Source organism: Pezoporus wallicus, unplaced genomic scaffold (assembly GCF_028554395.1).
Source record: "Pezoporus wallicus isolate ANWC-B61680 ecotype Strahan unplaced genomic scaffold, APGP_CSIRO_Pwel_v1 contig_3486, whole genome shotgun sequence".
Taxonomy (NCBI): Eukaryota; Metazoa; Chordata; class Aves; order Psittaciformes; family Psittacidae; genus Pezoporus; species Pezoporus wallicus.
Window position 1 is genome coordinate 3087958 of NW_026642292.1, and position 21172 is coordinate 3109129.

Genomic DNA, 21172 nt, shown 5'->3' on the forward strand with positions numbered 1-21172 from the left:
CCGCGGCATGGCCAAAATGGCGGCGGCGGCGGCCCTGAGCCGGGAGGGCGGGGAGGATGCCTTCCGCCGGCTTTTTCGTTTCTACCGGCAGCGCGACGCGTCGGACTTGCGGGGCGTGGTGGACTTCTCCGTGCCGGGGGGCCAGGTAACGCCGGGCTCCTCCTACCCTCGCCCCGCGGTGAGGGGCCGGCTGGTGCGGCGCACTGCGAGCTCGTCCGTTCCGTCCCGCCCCGCTCTCCATGCGGTGTCGCGGTGTTTCAGCGCGGTGCTGCAGCCTGCTTTTTGCATTTGCTGTTGCTCTTCGCGCTCGAAGCGAAGTCTCTAACGCCATCTCGTTACGGTGCCCGACAGCGCTGATCCTCTTACGGGTCGCTATAACGTTTAAACGCTGGTTGCGTGGTTAGAGATGAGCCGCTGACGAAGAGATTGAGAAGCTCTGAGGGTCCCTCTGCCCGTGGATCCAGGGCCTCTTTGGGCTAGCTGCCCATGGGGTGCAGGGTCACAAACTGCTGTCCTGGCTGCCCTGGCCATCGCACAGTCTACTCACAGATTGACTGCTTCTGCTTATGTTTGTTTATTCCCATAATGTTTAATTAGCTCTCTATGCTGCAGTAAGGGGCTTTTGAAGCATGTTGTAGGACCACATGATACTTAAGGGAAGCAAAGGAACATACGGGCAGAAAAAAGCAAGTCTCACTGTTGGAGCTGACACTCTTTCCTGGACCTGATTATCCTTGTCTTGGCCCGAGAATACCTCGGTGAGCCGAAGAGGGAGCCGAGATCAGCACAGTGCACACCCAGGATTCGTGCTGTCTTTCCTTGGTAAAGCGTGTTCTCCTGTCTTACTCCTGTATAGCAAGAATTCGTCATAGCCCTCAGGGCACACAGGCAGGAGTGCATCTCAAAGTAGTCACTGTCATGGTTTGCTATGTCCTCAGTGACAAGTGATCCTTTACACTCATTTTCTGTTTTATCACCTCACAAAAGGATAGTGGATGTCTGCTGAAGTGTTGTTAACCTGGGATTTTCTGTACATGAGCCTGTATGAAAAAAAGGGAGTAGGGAATATAGTTAAAATTAAATCTTCCCTAATTTTTTGTAGTTCAAATGCTTAGCCTTTGCTTTTTACTGTTCTATTACAATATATATTTTACTGTCTTTTCAGAGTAAAATTTTGATATTGTAATGGGGCATAAAACTTGACCCGTATGAAATTGTTCAAGGCATTAGCATTAAACAAGGGATGTGTTAACATTTCAGCCTGTCTTGAGCTTGCAGCAATCCTTTATCAAATAAAGGATTCCAGCGTTACAGCCCTTCTGGGAAATCCAAAGTACTTGAAAGCATCACAAGCATCTGTTCCCTCTTCATACCATTCTTTTTGCACCTGTTACCTTCTAAGATAAGTTGATAGCTTACTAGAGAAAGCACCTTTTATTCCTCTTTCCTGCAGGTTAAGAACATCTGCCTTTTCTCTTTAAGAAGAGCTACAGGCCAGGCAGATTGGCCCAGATACTCTTGTTCCTTTTCTGTCAGAAAACTGCTTCAAGTGATTGAGCTCTTCAGTGAAGTGTGACATACCAGCTGCCCCAATACCAGGCTTATTTAACTGATTCAGCACATGTAGTTCTTCAGCATAGAACAGCTCCTGCTCTCCAGAAGTCCTGACAGCAGCTGATGTGTAAGCAGTTTGAGAAGGCAGAGAGGTGACAGTCTTAGTTGAAGGAAGAGGCTTTCTGGGGATGCCCTGCAGGCAGGACTCTGAACTAAGCTCTTCAAGGCTGGCAGTTGCAAAGCTGCTTTTGACAAAGAGCTAAAAAATTTGTTGATCGAAAACCACGTTGCCAGAGGCTGCTGCCCAGCACTGGTCTAAAATTTTCTTACAAATTCTATGTAGGTAATTTACCCAGAAGATGTTAACCAGAGCTGTCAGCCTGCAGACTGATTTACATATTCAGCGCTGCAGAGTTTGTGTGCAAAGGCCTTACTTTCATATACGCTTTAAGTTATCATAAACAAAGTCTTGCTTGTGTCTGCCATCTTATTCCCACTATGCCTGGCCAGGTCTTTCCTTACATGAGTGTCCTGGGTTCAGCAGTAGCAGTCATGTTTTTCCTTTGTGTTAACTGGTGCAGTGCTGTGTTTTGACTTCTAGCTTGAGAACAGTGTTGGTGAAGCCGATGTTTTCAGTTGTTGCTAAGTGATGTTTACCCTGACCAGGGACTCTGTGAGGCTCATGCTCTGCCAGGGAGGAGGGGAAGCTGTGAGGAAGCAGAGACGGGGCGCCTGACCCGGGCTAGCCGGGGAGGTATTCCATACCACAGCACGTCATGCCCGGGGTGGGGGGTAACTGGGAGTTACTCGGAAGGACAGGGGCTTCCGGGTGGAACTCGCTTTCTTGGCCGGTGGTATCGTATTCTCTTCCCTTGTTATTTTCCCTTATCATTGTTTTAGCTGATAGTAGCGGTGGTGATTTGTTGCTGGACTGTTCTTGTCTCAACCCGTAGGAGTTGCACTCTCTCGATCCTCCTCCCCGTTCCTCCGGGAGCAGGGAAGGGGAGAGCCCCGGTGCGGGGGGGGGGGGGGGGAGACGGACACGGACCTTGATTGTTGTCAGCTCGGCACCACTCACTGGGAGTGAGTGAACAAGTTACCTGACTGGGTTTAAACCACGGCAGTTCTTTTTGGCGCCCAACGTGGGGCACAAAGGGTTGAGATAACGACAGATCTAACTGGATTGATAGTCACTCGCCACAATGCTGATTTATTGGCTCTCAAGGTTTTTCCTCTTGATCTCACAGTTTCAGTATATCATATCTTACGTCCATCCGGTATTGGCTGTATTAGTGTTTTTCAAGTGTGGGGCTTGGGCTAAGGTTTTTATCCCATTGTACTTTATGGTAATGACTTGTAATACAATAGAATCATTGATCATGAAACTGATCTGGCTTGTGTTCCCAGTGTGGTCACCACCTTTATACTTTGGGAGGTATATGATGGAGGTGCTTAGCAATTACACATCTTTTTTCTCCTCCTCAGGTGCTCAACCTGTGAAGGAGACATTCTTTTACCCTCCTAGTCGTCCCCCCAGACCATTTACATTTGAGAGTTTTGAATTTTTTGAATGGCCTTTTAATGCTGTTGAGACTTGTTTGCTGATGGTGATGGGAATCACCATGCTAACACGCATACAGAGTGTGTTTTGCCCACTACTGATTTCAAGAGTTAAGCAGATTCAGGTTTGGGTCTTGTCTGGGGTCAAACGACGATGTAGGAGGACCGAGAGATTTTCCCAGAGGCTGGACAGCCATGAGTGGCAGGGTGTGTGGGATAGTATGGGCAAGTATCTAGGTCAGTGGGCCCCTCCAGTACTTTGGAATTTCACTACCGAACAACTGCAAAATCCAGAAGAATTAGTAAAACACTTAAATGAGGTGTGTGGTCATTCTGGCCATACCAGAGATGGACAAATCACGGCAACGTGCTGGGGCTTGGCCTATGCTTACAGGGCCTTGTTCAACACTATCCAGCACCTTCAAAAGGAAAAGAATGTCGGCGGATTTGAGGGCAAAGTGACAGTCGCTACTCAAACTTTGGCTGCAATGAACTGCGCAGCTACCCCAGCAGCAAGTACAGCAGCTGCTCAAACTTCAACTGCCACAGACAGCGCGGTTACCCCAGCTCCAAGTACAGCAGCTACACCACCCCCAGCAACAAGTACAGTCGCTACTCAAACCACAGTGATAATCACTGCAGCCAAACCAGAGGACCAATTCGTACCAATATCAGTTGCCCCTGTACACAAGAGAACAAGCAAAAAGGAGGCAAAAAGGGTGAAGCGAGATGAAGAACCAATGAATTCACCACCCGGCCCAGAATCTGATCAGGAGTCATCCTCACATGACGAAGAAGAAGAAGAAGAGGTAACTTCTCGACCTCGGACCTCAACCGAGCTGCGGAATATGCGAAAAGATTTTACCCGTCAACCAGGGGAGCACATCATCACCTGGTTACTCCGATGCTGGGACAATGGGGCCGATGGTCACGAACTAGAAGGTACAGAAGCCAAGCAGCTGGGATCACTTGCTAGAGAAGGGGGAATTGACAAAGCAATTGCAAGAGAGAAAAAGTCCCTCAGTCTTTGGAGGAGGCTCTTGGCAGCTGTGAAAGAAAGGTTTCCGTACAAGGACGATGTTACGAGTCGTTCGGCCAAGTGGACTACTATAGACAAAGGCATCCAGTCTCTGAGGGAATCGGCCATCGTAGAGATGATCTATCACATCAAGCCGAATAACGGGGATACACCTATAGATCCAGATGAAGTTGAATGTACACGACCCATGTGGCGAAAACTTACACGGAATGCACCGTCATCATATGCCCATTCATTGGCAACAGTGACCTGGAATGACATAGTACCACTAACAGTGGATGAAATGGTTCATAAACTCCGAGAGTTCGAAGACAATCTCACCCCTTCCATCATCTCAGCTGTGAAAAACTGTCCCAGGACCTCGAAAAATTGAGGGACGATGTATCTGATTTATCCAGCTCCTCACGTGTACCAACACACGTCTCAGCTATTAACAAAAGGCGTCCTGTTGTTCAAGAGAGGAGATACAGAAGGTATACGCCACGGGGTACCCTATGGTTTTACCTGCTGGATCACGGAGAAGACATGACAAAGTGGGATGGAAAACCTACTTCAGCTTTGGAGGAACGGGTGAGTGAACTGAAGAGGGGAGCAAGGGCCAAGACTGATCATCCCATGAGAGCTACGGCTTCAGTCTCTGGTGAGCAGTTTCCCAGATGGAGTGGAAGAGCTGATTTTACTCCAGCTCCTGTGATAATGAAGAATAATCCCTTTCAACACGACTTAAGTGTCCAATGCTGTGACGACCATTAGAGGTGCCCTGCCTCCAGCCAGGTGGAGGTAGGGGACAATCGGATTTACTGGACTGTGTGGATCAGATGGCCTGGCACATCAGTCCCACAGAAGTATAAGGCTCTAGTAGATACTGGTGCACAGTGTACCCTGATGCCATCAAGCTGTCAAGGGGTGGAACCCATCTATATTTCTGGAGTAACAGGAGGATCCCAAGAGTTGACTGTGCTGGAGGCTGAAATCAGCCTGACTGGGAGGGAATGGCAAAAGCACCCTATTGTGACTGGTCCAGAGGCTCCATGCATTCTCAGCATAGACTACCTCAAGAGAGGGTACTTCAAAGACCCAAAAGGGTACCGGTGGGCTTTTGGTATTGCTGCTTTGGAGACTGAGGAAATTGAGCAGCTGTCCACCTTGCCTGGTCTCTCAGAAGATCCCTCTGCTGTGGGGTTGCTGAAAGTCGAAGAACAACCAGTGCCAATCGCAACCACAACAGTGCACCGGCGGCAATATCGCACCAACCGAGACTCCCTGATTCCCATCCATCAGTTGATCCGTAGACTGGAGAGTCAGGGGGTGATCAGCAGGACCCGCTCACCCTTCAATAGCCCCATATGGCCAGTGCGAAAGTCTAATGGAGAATGGAGACTAACAGTAGACTATCGTGGCCTGAATGAAGTCACACCACCATTGAGTGCTGCCGTACCGGACATGCTAGAACTTCAGTATGAACTAGAGTCAAAGGCAGCCAAGTGGTATGCCACGATTGATATTGCCAATGCATTTTTCTCAATTCCTTTGGCAGCAGAGTGCAGGCCACAGTTTGCTTTTACTTGGAGGGGTGTCCAGTTCACTTGGAACCGACTGCCCCAGGGGTGGAAACACAGCCCTACCATTTGCCATGGACTGATCCAGACTGCACTGGAACAGGGGCAAGCTCCAGAACACCTGCAATACATTGATGACATTATTGTGTGGGGCGATACAGCGGAAGAAGTCTTTGAGAAAGGGAGGAAAATAGTCCAAATCCTGCTGAAAGCCGGTTTTGCCATAAAACGGAGTAAGGTCAAGGGACCTGCACAGGAGATTCAGTTTTTGGGAATAAAATGGCAAGATGGACATAGACAGATCCCCACAGATGTGATCAACAAGATAACAGCAATGTCTCCACCAACTAATAAGAAAGAAACGCAAGCTTTCTTGGGTGCAGTGGGGTTCTGGAGAATGCACATCCCAAATTACAGTTCGATTGTAAGCCCTCTCTATCATGTGACCCGGAAGAAGAATGATTTTAAATGGGGCCCTGAGCAGCAACAAGCCTTTGAGCAAATTAAACGCGAGATAGTTCACGCAGTAGCCCTTGGACCAGTCCGGACCGGGCCAGATGTAAAAAATGTGCTGTACACTGCAGCTGTACACTGGGGAGAACGGTCCTACCTGGAGCCTCTGGCAGAAAGCTCCAGGGGAGACTCGAGGTCGACCCCTCGGCTTTTGGAGTCGGGGATACAAAGGATCTGAGGCCAGCTATACCCCAACTGAGAAAGAGATACTGGCAGCCTATGAAGGGGTTCGAGCTGCTTCGGAAGTGATTGGCACTGAAGCACAGCTCCTCCTGGCACCCCGGCTGCCCGTGCTGGGCTGGATGTTCAAAGGCAGGGTCTCCTCTACACATCATGCAACTGATGCTACATGGAGTAAATGGGCTGCACTAATTACATAATGAGCTTGAACAGAAAATCCCAGTCGTCCAGGCATTCTAGAAGTCATCATGGACTGGCCAGAGGGCAAAGATTTCGGAATGTCACCAGAGGAGGAGGTGGTGCGCGCTGAAGAGGCCCCACCATATAATAAACTGTCAGAAAGTGAAAAGCAGTATGCCTTGTTTACTGATGGCTCTTGCCGTATTGTGGGAAAGCATCGGAGATGGAAGGCAGCTGTATGGAGTCCTGGACGACAAGTTGCAGAAACTGCTGAAGGAGAGGGTGAATCGAGTCAGTTTGCCGAGGTGAAAGCCATCCAGCTGGCCCTGGACATTGCTGAACGAGAAAAGTGGCCAGTACTTTATCTCTATACTGACTCATGGATGGTGGCAAATGCCCTGTGGGGGTGGTTGAAGCAATGGAAGCAGAGCAACTGGAAACGCAGAGGTAAACCCATCTGGGCTGCTGCACTGTGGAAAGATATTGCTGCCCGGGTGCAGAACCTGGTGGTGAAGGTACGTCATGTAGATGCCCATGTACCCAAGAGTCGGGCCACTGAGGAACACCAGAACAACCAACAAGTGGATAAAGCGGCTAAGATTGAAGTGGCTCAGATGGACATAGATTGGCAACATAAAGGTGAATTATTTTTGGCCCGGTGGGCCCATGACACTTCAGGCCATCAGGGCAGAGATGCAACATATAGATGGGCCCGTGATCGAGGGGTGGACTTAACAATGGACACTATTGCCCAGGTTATTCATGAGTGTGAAACATGTGCTGCAATTAAACAAGCCAAGCGGTTAAAGCCTCTTTGGTATGGAGGACGATGGTTGAAGTATAAATATGGGGAGGCCTGGCAGATTGACTATATCACACTGCCACCAACCCGCCAAGGCAAGCGCCATGTGCTTACCATGGTGGAAGCAACCACCGGGTGGCTGGAAACATACGCTGTGCCCCATGCCACTGCCTGGAACACTATCCTGGGCCTTGAGAAACAGATTTTGTGGTGACACGGCACCCCAGAGAGAATTGAGTCAGACAATGGCACTCATTTCCGGAATAACCTTATAGATATTTGGGCCAAAGAGCATGGCATTGAGTGGGTATATCACATCCCCTACCATGCACCAGCCTCTGGGAAAATTGAACGGTACAATGGGCTGTTAAAAACTACACTGAGAGCGATGGGTGGGAGAACTTTCAAGCATTGGGATACACATTTACCAAAGGCCACCTGGTTGGTCAACACCAGAGGATCTGCCAACAGGGCCGGCCCAGCCCAGTCAGAACTTTTACATATTGTAGAGGGGGACAAAGTTCCCGTGGTGCATATGAAGAATTTGCTGGGGAAGACAGTCTGGGTTATTCCTGCTTCAGGTAAAGGCAAACCCACTCGTGGGATTGCTTTTGCTCAGGGACCTGGATATACTTGGTGGGTAATGCGGGAAGATGGGGAAGTCCTATGTATACCTCAAGGGGATTTGATTTTAGGGGAAAACAGCCAGTGAACTCAATTGTATGCTGTTGCCTGCTGTGTAATGCTTTTATAGCCCATCAACTAGATGTCTCCAGGTCACCAGCGACTGGCCCTGACTTCCCTCCAGCCATCATCCCAACAGAGAATGAACTTGGAACATCATGGACCGAATGGACTCGGCAGCATTATAGGGATTGGTCCATGCACTAAGAAAATGATTTTTTCCTCTTGGTCTGTATGTATATGGATGTATATATGTGGGAGAGCAATGGTGTATTGAAAATGTGGGATCTGAGCATGACGTGAATGGTATGGAATAAGGGGTGGATAATGTCCTGGGTTCAGCAGTAGCAGTCATGTTTTTCCTTTGTGTTAACTGGTGCAGTGCTGTGTTTTGACTTCTAGCTTGAGAACAGTGTTGGTGAAGCCGATGTTTTTGGTTGTTGCTAAGTGATGTTTACCCTGACCAAGGACTCTGTGAGGCTCATGCTCTGCCAGGGAGGAGGGGAAGCTGTGAGGAAGCAGAGACGGGGCGCCTGACCCGGGCTAGCCGGGGAGGTATTCCATACCACAGCACGTCATGCCCGGGGTGGGGGGTAACTGGGAGTTACCCGGAAGGACAGGGACTTCCGGGTGGAACTCGCTTTCTTGGCCGGTGGTATCGTATTCTCTTCCCTTGTTATTTTCCCTTATCATTGTTTTAGCTGACAGTAGCGGTGGTGATTTGTTGCTGGACTGTTCTTGTCTCAACCCGTAGGAGTTGCACTCTCTCAGTCCTCCTCCCCGTTCCTCCGGGAGCGGGGAAGGGGAGAGCCCCGGGGCGGGGCGGGGGGGGGGGGGGGGGGGGGGGCGGACACGGACCTCGATTGTTGTCAGCTCGGCACTACTCACTGGGAGTGAGTGAACAAGTTACCTGACTGGGTTTAAACCACGACAATGAGCTGTACTTCTGTATAGCTACATGAGCTACATGGAGAGCTGGCCTGGGGAACTAAGCCAGGACAAAACTAACCGGCCTCTCTGCCATGAACCGCAAGATGATTCTCAGCCCTAAGGGAGGGGGTGGGAACACAGTGGATGAGTTTGGTTTTGACAGCAAGTGTTGGTTTACTGCATCTTAAATACATGTGTTATTGCTACCCAAGAGAGTATGTCAAGAAAATGTATCTTGCTAAGCCTTGAGCTGTTGGCCCTGCTGTTGAAAACAGAACTGTCAATGTGGTATTAGGGATTTACTGGATTTCTGCAGTACTTCACATCAGACAACTTTGGCTACTTGATCACTGTATTACTGCTTGTTCTATGAATAACAGAATAGTCAGCTACCCTATGGTATCACTAGCAACTTGTATTTGGAATGTTCTTTGAAGGTATGAAGTGTTATGGGTATATTGCTCTCTAATGAAGATTGATAATTACTAGAATGTTTTATAAAGATGTGGCTGTACTATGGAAATGGACAAATAGTGCCATTTTTTTCTCATTGGTATGAATTGTTCAGGGCTTTTTTTAATGAATGGAGGACATCTCTCCTGATCCTTAGGTATTGTGAAAACTGTAGTACAGTTTAACTCCTGCACGGAGTACATACTAGCTCTGTTAGCAGCATGCCCTGTTATGGTCACAGTTGCTTCGTTTTGTGGTACAGTTGGCATTTTCACAAGACTTAGTGTGGAATATGATAGCACTCTTTCTCATAGGTGCTGGGTTTGGATGAGTTTTATTTTTCTTCCTTTTTATAACTAATCTGTTTTCTTTTGCCAGGTGGTCAGATCACAGCTCAGTATTTCATCAGTCAGTGATCAAGATGCCTACAGAGCAGGATTACAGCCAGTTAGCCAGTGGAAAGCCTATGGCCTTAAAGGTTATCCAGGTATGTATTTCTTGATTTCAAGAATAATTAAACACAACCTTGTTCCTTTGGATTCAGGCGTCTTCCATCTTGCCCCCTCTGCCCTGCCTGAAAAAGCTACTTTGGTTTGCTAAAGTGTAATTTAATGTTATTTTAAGTGCGGGAGGACAAACAAGTCAACTGAAGGGTGGGATACAGCAATATATATGAAAGTGAGAACAGAAGGGCCTTTTGTTTCACAGTCTCTGATCAACCAGAGCATCCCTCATGAGGATGGATTCCTGTTGCCCTTGATAGAGATGTTTATATTTCTATAGCATCTATTTTTCCTCAACATATATCATGAACATTAGAAAAGAACCATTCTTCTGGTTCATCTGTACTGCAGTCAGTGTCTGTGTGAGTTGCTATGAAGCCAACCTACCATTTCTGAAACTGTGGCAGCCACACTAGTCATCTGGCATGGTAATACACAGGGAATTTAATAAATTCAGGAGAAAGACTTCCACCTCTTATTGCCACTATAAATTTTTTTGTTCCACTTACCTGTCACATTATAGCTGCCCTCGTTTGATCTCGCTTGTCATTTTACATCTGTCTGTCTTTCCTAACAATTGTATGGAGGGGGGGTAAATCACAAGTGTTCTACTTAAGTGCATTTTTCTTCCACTTTTGACAAAGAAAACATTTCATTAAAATGAAATGCAAATACATTAACAAATTCTCACTTGTGTTTAGAATCAAGTCTTGTGCAGACAAGAATAGTATTTTATCCTTTTCCAGCTACCTTTATCCAGACATCCTAAAGCACTATAAGATACTTAACCAACTGCCCCAATAGCCCACTAAAATAAGTTAGAATTTCTTTAGCTTGACTCTGGCCAAATGGAAAAAAACTCATTTGGTTTTGTTCCCACAGTGAGCAATGAAATATAAAACTAAGGAATCTGGATGAATTTCTGTTGAGTTCTGTCTTGAGTTCTGTGAGATGTGGGCAGTGCTGCCTTTGGATCTTTGTAACTGACACAAGTTGGTTTGATGAGAGGTTGTTCTTGTTGCTAGACATCTGCATGTCTTACCCTTCCTCTGACTGAGGCTGGAGACTAAGTGTAAATTAATTCCTAGTGTGCCATAAGATTTTGCTGCAGTAAGAGAACTGCACTTACTTCCTCAAGGCAGATTCCTGTGGTATACATATCCCCAAAGTAGTCATCTTTTGCCCATTCCACTCAGACCAACTCTTTCAAGGCCAAGAGGTTCAACTGTGTTGCTTTCAAAGCTTGTCTGTGATGTTCTTGAGTCAGCTCAGAATGATTGCTACAGAAATATATCTCTTGCTCTTTTTCCTCCCATGTGTGGTAAGCCACTGATTTCTAGCTCTGTTTGCCTTCCCAGGAACTGTTAGTCTTGAATGTCAGTATAGAATTTTATACTAAAACTCCCCAGCTATTAGAAATTCATGGTTTTTTTTCCTTTTCTTAACATCAGAAGCCTAGCAATAAACCACTTTTTAGTTCTTGATTTTGTAAATCTAGGCTAATCTGGTTTCTTAGGAGTAAGCAAGGAAAGGTTTTGAGAGACAGGAGCATGTGCTAAGCTTCTGATACAAGAGTCATAAAATTTGGATTCTTGTTCTCAGCTCAGTGTGTAACTAGGCCTTGCAGGCTTCAGTTCCTTCAGTAATACCTGGAGACAATACACACACAGTAGAGCATAATTTCATTAATATAGTAAGGCGCTTTGAGAGCCCCACATCAAAAGCTGCTGAAGGGAAGGGCACTAATATTGTTCTGTTCTATGCAGAGGCCAACAGAAAGTAAATTTAATGTTCTGGCAAATAAACTTCTTGTAACCAGACCTTTCAGAAGGCTGCCATAGTCTGATGGTACAGGGAGTGGAGTGAAATGAATGACAGTACATTATTAATACACGGAAGGCTCTAACTAGTTAATTTTATCTTATGAGGTCAGTGAGATGTGCTGGCGGGAAGCTTCTTCTGTGCTTTATTACCACTGTCATAAGGCCACAAGGCAAGTTTGTATCCTGCTGAGACTCCTAGCCTTGCTTCTTCCTTTTTCATCTGTTTTTTTGTCTCTGTTTAACTTGGTATGACCAAGAAGTTCAAAACGTCACAGTAGGGCAAAACCTCGAAACCTCCTGTTCCTTTTTTATCTCCTATACCCTTACCTAACTTTGTATGTGAATTTTGTGTTGGCGAGTTTTACTGAACTGACAGTCTTTGAGAGAATGCCTTGATTCTCAGCATAGGTATAATAAAGATTAATAGCATCTTCCCTTCAGACACTCATCAATGCTGTCGACCCTGGCCTGGAAGGAAACTTGCCTTGGGTTCTGGGGAGAAAACTCCAATGAAGAATCCTGTTAGCACTCCTAGTGATGGCAGATCTCATGTCAAGGACTCTTGTCTGCTAAGATATAGACCAAATCAATCCATTACATCTCTGCTAATCCTCTTATTTGGGCTGCTGCTTGAACTGTGCCAGAGGTGCCTGGCTAAACGAATGTGCAGACTATCTACATGTTTATTTTTGTTGTTAATTAACAATGACTGCAAAGTATTTGCAGCAGCAGCAGGCAGTTTGGGACATAATTTGACTTTCATGCCCACTTGATGAATATTACCATATCAAAATACAAAGATGGATACAATCAGACTTACCTGGAAATGAGCATGAAGCAGAGGAGAGGACAGTTTATATTACTAGAGACTTGCTCAGCTCCTGTACTGCTCTCTGCAGTTCATGACACTGAAGCAGCAATAAGAAGACAGTGTGAATTCAGAGGCAGCAACAAGGACAGTTTGAAGTCTAGAAGAACTAGGCTAGAATTATTTTAACTTTGCAGGGTTCAAGAGAAGAATCTTGCTGAATCATTTGAAAATCAAATTTACTCCAAAGCAATTTGCTTTATGGTTCTTACTCCTTTATCTGCTGTGATCAATGATCAGTATGCCTTACACAGATTAAGTCCTTTATTGTTATTTTTTTGCTTGGACCGTTGTTGGCTGCCCTCCTTGCCTTCTACCTTATGTTCACCGTTTGTTTGTACTGAAAAAGCAATAGGTTTTAACTTACTTATTCAGACCTGTTAATAAATTTCATGAACTTACATGCAGAATCAGTGGTTGTATGTCTAAGTTGTTTCTTTCAGTACCCTTGTCCTTGGCTCTAGTTTTAGAAGAAACAAGGGAAATGCCTAATTATACTCTCTCTCTACCTTCTCCTTTTTTTTTTCTCTCTTGTTGTCAGGGTTTATTTTCATACTGAATCCTTTCCTTCCGGGATGCCAGCGTCACTGGGTGAAGCAGTGTCTCAAGCTATATCCCCAGAAACCCAATGTCTGCAATTTAGACCTTCATATGGCTCCTGAGAAGACCATTGACCTGTGGGGACAGAGCAAGGAGCAGCTAAGGTAAGTCCACAGAAACGTTTGGTGGTCAAAAATAATGGAGTCCAAAGGTTTTAAAAACCTTTTTAGTTAGTCACCTGTAAAAAATACATCAGAGAGATGCTATTCACAGTATACAGTCTTTTAGTTACCTGGGTATTTATCATTACCTTGTTTATTTCACGGCTCATTTTTGATAATGAGTTCTCTAGAGCTCTCATCTCCCTGAGTCTCTTAGTAAAATTGACATGCTGAGATTTTTCTCTAAAAATATGTTTAACATCTACAAGATGTGTAATGGCAAAAGCAAGGTTTGGACTTTGAAATGTTTGCACCTAAGAGAGAAGTTATGGCTCCACTTCTGTTTTCCAAGCTAAGTCAGAACTAGTTACAGAAATTTAGACACTTTTCTTCTGTGTTCCATCAAGGATGAAAAATGATTCCTTTAAAGTATTGTGCATTGTGCCCTACAGGTGAAAAAGTGAGGTACTGTTCCAGCTCAGCAGGCTTTTCCCAGCAACACTTCCTGTGTGCACAGAGAATGATCAGAACAGAAGTTAATTTGCAGCTGAATCCAGTTCAGTTAAAAACAGCATTCGGAAAAGTCATGGCTGGCGGTTTTATTAAGCGCTTCCCTGAGTCTTCAAGTGAGCAAAGTGCTGTATAGTTCTTTTTACCTGGAGAACAGCAGATGAAACTAGCCAACTTGTGTGTAGAGTTGAGAGGCATTCAGGGAGGGGAGAAATAGAGTGCTTAACTAAATAGTTGTCTACTTCCAAGTCTGGGAACAATTTTAATGCTTTTTGAAGCCATTGGAAAGATGCATAAATGTGCTCAGGTCATGGCTTATCTGCTGTTTTCAGGATACAGGAATAATGAGGTAGGGAGAGTCTACACAGTGCCTAGAAAGATATTCTGTGCCTCTTTGAAGAGTGGAGTTTGTGTATTTTCTTAAGTGCTGGTGACAAGTAAAAGCATAAAAGAGGCTAGAGCATCCCTACAAGGGATATGTGTAACCTGTGTACAAGGAAAAAGCTGGGGGGGATTTTATAGATGCAGTTGTTTACCAGCTTCAGACTAAAGCCCCAGCTGTTCAGTCTTGTTCTCTTTTTGAACGCAGTTATACCTGAATTTCTCTGTGCTTTCTTGTAGAAGCACCTGCTCCTACAGTTGTAGGAACATGCTGTTTCCAGATACATAACACTCAGGACTTTCCTCTCCTTAGCAATCGTGTGAAATCACATGCAAAAATAAGGACCTGCTGAGCGTATTAGTGTTCCTGATGTTGTGCAAACACTCTAGCACTGTAGTGAAAGTAATTGCAGTTGGCTCTGCCCTGTGACAGAGGTGGATACTGGAAAGATGACTTTTCAATAATCAGTGAGCTATAAAAAATTGCTAATGGTAAAGAAACTGGCCTTTTACTGCTATTCCTGGTTTAGCTTAGTATGGTATAGGTGAAGGGCAGAAACAACATGTGTATGCAGGTAGAAATGTGCATTAAATCCAGGTGCTTGGTTGAGGCTTCACCATGGCAGAACAAATATGAATCTGTTTTGTAAAAGACAGCATGTTTTACTGAACTAATGAGGCTGTGAGAGCCAACCATCGGGTGCAGCTGATGATATTCTGAGTATATTTCCCTTTCTTTCCTTACTGTAACACATGACTTAGCTTGAGAAACGAAGCTGAAATTGCTGGAATAATTGGACTAGCAGATAGATGTGTAGCTTCCTTTTTTATTTGTTACCAGCATGTTTCTATCAGATTTACTATAGTTACCCTTCTTATAACTTCATAGGGATTTTTTCATAGGCCATAGTAAAAGCCCCACCCTGAGGTCTCTTCGTGCCTTCACCATCATTAAGTAAGAGTGGTAAATTGGCATGTGGCTTCAGACCCCTGAGTCTCTCTGCATTAGGGTTGACAGTTGAGAAGAGCAGGTTTTTGTCCTTCATAGCAGTCTGGATAGGAGACACCTGCAATATAGACTTCTTGACATTACAAGAAGTGTACGGTCATAGCTAGAGCAGTCTTGCTTTTTACTGGACATTGCGTTGGTCTGTCCTCAGGACATCTTGTAAAAGTACCAAGTAGTAGAACTAATGGTCCTTTGGAACATCATGCAGCTTGATATATTTTACTGTGAGGCAAAGCATTCTCCTTTCTTGTCATTTTCCATTAAGTGCCTCGAATATTTTTCCTTTTGTTTGCAGCTTTTAGATCTTCACAGATTCTGTACTTTGACATTCAGCTGCTCAAACAGTACATGCTTAATTCTGACTTCTAAATCTGTACCAGTTCACTGTGTTGTCTCCATCTGATAATCAATTATGTACCATGTTGAAAATACAGGCTTTCAAACTGGCAGCAGTTGGCAGGAGGTCCTATAGCTTGCAGAAGTTGCATGAACTGATTTTTCAGGGTCTTTAGAGGAAAAAAATAATGGCACTGAAAAAAGTTCAGCATTGATTGTTTTAATAGGCTGTCACATGGATGCATGAATCTTATTACTGTTTGTTGCACTACCAGAAAACCCCTCAGAAGTTAATGCATATTCTATTCATTTTGTCTTTGCAGAAAGAAGGGCTCCAGTAAATGGGAGCCCAGAAGCTTATTGGAGAAGCTGCGCTGGGTGACACTTGGTTACCATTATAACTGGGATACTAAGGTATTGAAGCTAAGTTCTTTATTTTTCCCTGCTGTAAGCACTCAGAATGGCAGACAGAGGACGATATCATGGAATAAAATGCTTATGATCCTACAAGACAGCCTTAAAGGAATGCTGTAACAAACGATGCTTGAAAGAAAATTTCAGTCTCTGTTAGCTTACTGTGAAGGATTTAACAGCAAAGTCCATTGCTGCACTCTTTCCATTGTAAGGTAACTGGTAGCATTAGATACAGCCCTAGACCTGTGACTCTATTTCATTTTTACCCTACCTAAAGGGATGGTCACAAAAGCATTTGTCGTGGTTTAAACTACTTCAGAGCAGCCCTATGGAGAAAGACTTGGCGGTGTTGGTCGATGAGAAACTTAACATGAACCGGCTTTAGTGTGCGCTCGCAGCCCAGAAAGCCAGTTATCCTGGGCTGCATCAAAAGGAGTGTGATCAGCAGGTCAAGGGAGGTGATCCTGCCCCTCTACTCTGCTCTTGTTCCAACAGTTCCATGTCTTTTTTATCTTGAGGACACCAGAACTGTACACAGTACTCCAAGTGAGGTCTCACAAGTCCAGAGAAGGGCCATGAGGATGATCAGGGGACTGGAGCACCTCCCGCATGAAGATAGGCTGAGAAAGTTGGGGCTGTGCAGCCTGGAGAAGAGAAGGCTGCGTGGAGACCTCATAGCAGCCTTCCAGTATCTGAAGGGGGCTATAGGGATGCTGGGGATGGACTCAGGGACTATAGTGATAGGACAATGGGTAATGGTTTCAAACTTAAACAGGAGAAGTTTAGATTGGATATAAGGAGGGAGTTCTTTACTGTAAGGGTGGTGAGGCACTGGAATGGGTTGTCGAGGGAAGTGAGGGAAGTTGTGAATGCTCCATCCCTGGCGGTGTTCAAGGCCAGGTTGGACAGAGCCTTGGGTGAGGTATTTTAGTGTGAGGTGTCCCTGCCCATGGCAGGGGGGTTGGAACTTGATGATCTTAAGGTCCTTTCCAACCCTAACTATTCTATGATTTTACTTAAGGTGAGAATGACCTTGAGTGCTTTAAGACAGCTACTTCTGAGAAACTACTTCTCTTCACAGGGGTGAGCGACAGCAGGAAGAATCTGCTGCTGATGTGACTTTGAACCAGTATAATACAGCCTCACCAAGTAACAGCTATTTTGGGGCCCTTGACCAAAATAAACTTTTTCATAAAACTGAGTTAGATGGAGGCTGAAAAAGGATGGTGGAGTGAATATGCAGTCTTATCAGCTTATTGCAGATACTTAACCAAATCTGCTTGCAGCCTTATATTTACTATGTCAGCCTATTATTGGGTGCCTTAATAAAAACTTAGTTATTCCCTTCCAGTCATCTGAGAGTCAGTCATGGGAGAGAGAAAAAGTAGGTTTGCAGTTGATTTCTGTTCCTTGTTCTTCAAAGTTCTGTTAATGAGATACAGTTGTGTCTTTCAGTTAGCAGCTTTAGGTAGTAACCAAGTAGATCCTCAGGATGTTGGTACAAGCCTTAAGTACTAATCTTACTGACTTCAAGTTTGCCATCAAGATATAATGGTAACTCCACTATTAATTCTATCTTAGCAGTCTTAGCATGGGCCCAGAATTACATGAAGAGGTAAACTTGCTGTAGTTCTGCCTGTGTTGTAGTCATAAATATGATGTACTCTGTGACTGTTAGCCAAACTTCTGACTTCTCATTCAGTGTTTGTTTTTCAATTGTATGTTCTGCTCTGATGTTCTGGATGTGGTTTGTGTTTACTTTTTTCCCACTCTCCTTCCTCCAGAAGTACTCAGCAAATCACCACACTCCTTTCCCCTCAGACCTTGCGTTCCTGTCAGAACAAGTGGCCGCAGCCTGTGGGTTCCGGGGTTTCCAAGCCCAAGCAGGGATCTTGAACTACTATCACTTTGACTCCTCCCTGGGAATTCATGTGGATGAGTCTGAACTAGACCATTCTCGTCCCCTTTTATCATTCAGGTGAGTCAAGGAAAATGCTCAAGTGCTGTGGAAGGACTGGTCTCCTTTTTTATATAGTTGTATATGGCTCTAGGAAGTCAGTATGATGTAGTTTGCTAATTGGATATATAATATTCACCCTCTGAAGATTTGAACAGTAGAAAGCTGTATCTCAAGGTCATAATTTTTTCTCTGAAGACTGCTTGAATAGCATGGATGTGGCACCTGTGGTGGAAGAGCTCTTTGCACGGAGCACAGTTCTGTTCTAGTACGGTGTCAGTTTGGTACTAGCAGGCAACAATGAAATAACTCAGAAGAGCTTCAAACCTGGCAAGGCAACTGCTCACACTGCCTTGAACCAGGCCTCTTAGTCTGTTTTCCATGCTCACATTGTAAAGTTGTTAAAAGTTGTTACTAGGAGACCTGTCTGGTTTGCTTGTTTGGGTTTTGTTTTTGTTTGGTTTTGGTTTTGTACAAGCATTTAGCTGCTAATCTTTTCTTAACTGTACATATAACTGTTCTCTACCTGAATTAGTTTTGTCTTCTTTCTCTATCCTCATACTGTCTCTAGTTTTGGGCAGTCCTCAATATTTTTGCTTGGGGGCCTGAAGCGGGAGGAGGCCCCAACAGCAATGTTCATGCACAGTGGAGATATCATGGTGATGTCTGGCTTCAGTCGCCTCCTGTACCATGCTGTGCCACGGGTCCTCCCCAACCCTGAAGGAGCAGCTTTGCCTTCATGCCTGGACCAAGGACTTTCTTCAGACCTTCCTGTTGGCTCAGTCATTGAGCACAGCTCTGATGAGGACTGGCAGGTGTGTGCCAAGTACTTGCAGTCTTCCCGCATCAATATGACTATTCGGCAGGTGTTGGCTGAGGGTCAGAAATTCCCAGAGGAATCTGGGACAAAGGGAAAGGGCCAAGCACCCTCTGAAGATGGTCACCATCAGGAGAACAGCAGAACCAAGAGACATAAACCAAACACAAACACAGACAGCTGAGACCAGGAGGTCATGGTGACATGGACTGGACAGGCAATCTTCATGTGGAATTGGGAACTAATGTATTCATACTAGGTGTCACTTGTCAGTATTGGGATTAATAAACTTCTGCAGACTAAATCAAGTCATTTGTGCTGTAAAAAATAGGTTAAAGGAGAAAAAGAATTTAAAAGTAAAAGAAGGATGAGTTCAGGACTGGGACCCAGGAGAGCAGCTCTTCTGTTGTTTTGTTGCAGACATTTGTTGTACTCTGTTCCATTTAAAATACCTGTGTGTCAAAGAATTTTAAGCTTGGTACAGTGATGCTTATAAAGTATTTTGAAATCATTGGGCAGAAAGTGCTAGCAAAAGATACGTAATTGCGAAGGATTAAAGAATCCTACTGGGCTTGTCCTGCTCAGCTGAAGTGCAGTAGCAGGTGTGAGTGAGAATAGGCCACTACGGGTGTGAGACCTACCTGCAGCATTTCCAAGAGGGCTAAGCTAACCTCTACCACAAAAATTGGTTCAGTGATTGGAAACTAGCAGCTCCCTCAAGCAGCACCTACTATAAGCTTGCTATAGTCCTGTGCTCTCCTCTTGCCTGCTTATACCTCCTCAGCTGTGTCAGAAACTGCTCTTATGAGTAGAATGACTCTTTTTGCATACCTAATATTTTAGAGGGAAACAGCTGGGGGCAATATCTACTTAGAATGGCTAGTAGCTCCTAGATGGGAGTATGTGACTGAACCCTATATCCCCATTCTTTAAAAACTGTCCCCTCTTAAGTACCTGCAGATTATGGTCCTCCAGTCCCAAGACAGCATCTGTTAAGGAACAGAATGACTTGCATTAGAAGAAATGAAGTTGAAAAGTACCGAAAAAATTAATCAGTGACTATCTCTGCCACCCAAAGATAAATATATAGAAACAAAGAAAAGCACCAGCTTTTGTGCCAGTTCTCTTTAAGGCTCAGACCTTCCTATCTCGTTTTTTACGTGATTTTAATTGTTGGAGTGGAATGCACTATCCTTGGGGTATTTTGTTGCACTTTCCCAATGAATAAACTTACTCAGTTTTAAATTAAAGATCTATATCAGTTTGGGAATGGCTTTTTTCTTCTTTTCTTTCTCTCCCTGTTGGTTATTCAGTGTATTGTTAATGCTGCCACATCCTTTGTGCTGTTCCCTCCAGGCTTCTTTTGGATATGGCCTCTGCCATCTGCCAGCTCTGGTAAAGGATCCCTGTGTGTGTCTGCAGGGCTACCTAGCTAAAGGGCAGTTCAGGGTTTGGGCAGGTTCAGAGAGGTGTTGCCTGCAGTATCCAAGTCCTATTCAATATGGATGTGACAGCTTTTCCTCATGGGTAAAATGTCTGGTCTGTTTATTTCATAGCAAGTGAATGCGTGTATGTGCAATTAATTCCTTATGCAACACTGCAAAGAGCTTCAGTAATTTAATGTCTAAGGTAATCAGATATAAGTTTTAGTATCTTGTTCTATGCCAGAAATGTGTCCTGTGTTCTAGGCCTGGTGCATTTACAGCTGAGCCCTGGGAGAGTGAATACTGTTATGCAGAGAGGTTACATGAACAGAAAGGAAAGTTGACCAAGTCTCAGAAAACAGCAAAGCTCCTTTAGTGACACCTGAAGGTGGAGAAGGGAAGAGGAATGTCTGTTTTCCTGACAGTGAGAAGGCAGGCTGGCTGCTCCTCCCTCTTGAGAGGGAAGCAAAATCTTCCAGCTCATAGAAGACAGTCATGGAACTAGATGTGAACTGGAGCTGCTTTCTTCATGTCACAGGGTGAGGCTTAAGTTCATGGTTCTCATTTATCTTCAGTTTCTTGCAAATATATAATAAACAAGCAACCATTTATTCCAGGATTCAATTGTTCCTGTGATTCAAGGTCAAGAAACCATACTGTTTATCCTCTCCACTTTGAAATTGTAGTAAATGCTGCAAACGTTTAGTAACTGGTCATGGGAAGTAACGAACCCATTGAAGCCTTATGTTTAGATGTGACTGAGTTGAGAATTTGCTGACTTGCAGTCAAGATTATTTAATGCCATTGTGAGTGAGTGTCGTGGTTTAAACCCAGTCAGGTAACTTGTTCACTCACTCCCAGTGAGTGGTGCCGAGCTGACAACAATCGAGGTCCGTGTCCCCCCCCACCGGGGTTCTCCCCCACTCCCGGAGGAACGGGGAGGAGGATCGAAAGACTGCAACTCCTACGGGTTGA

At 44.9% G+C, this 21172-nt stretch overlaps 1 protein-coding gene across 1 annotated transcript; it reads left to right on the plus strand.

Moving 5' to 3' along the window:
- The first annotated feature begins 7 nt into the window (after window positions 1–7).
- Window positions 8–20023, plus strand: ALKBH1 (alkB homolog 1, histone H2A dioxygenase). Its single transcript, XM_057428687.1, has 6 exons — window positions 8–145; window positions 9833–9941; window positions 13190–13352; window positions 15909–15999; window positions 17784–17977; window positions 18528–20023. Exons 1-6 carry the CDS (start codon window positions 8–10, stop codon window positions 18955–18957), a joined length of 1125 nt encoding a protein of 374 aa, XP_057284670.1. The 3' UTR covers window positions 18958–20023.
- The last annotated feature ends 1149 nt before the right edge of the window (window positions 20024–21172 follow it).

Coding starts and splice junctions, on each gene's coding strand:
- ALKBH1 (XM_057428687.1), top strand. CDS start 8: ATGGCCAAAATGGCGGCGGCGGCGGCCCTGAGCCGGGAGGGCGGGGAG. Junction 146..9,832: donor TCTCCGTGCCGGGGGGCCAG/GTAACGCCGGGC, acceptor TTCTTTTGCCAG/GTGGTCAGATCACAGCTCAG. Junction 13,353..15,908: donor CAGAGCAAGGAGCAGCTAAG/GTAAGTCCACAG, acceptor TTGTCTTTGCAG/AAAGAAGGGCTCCAGTAAAT.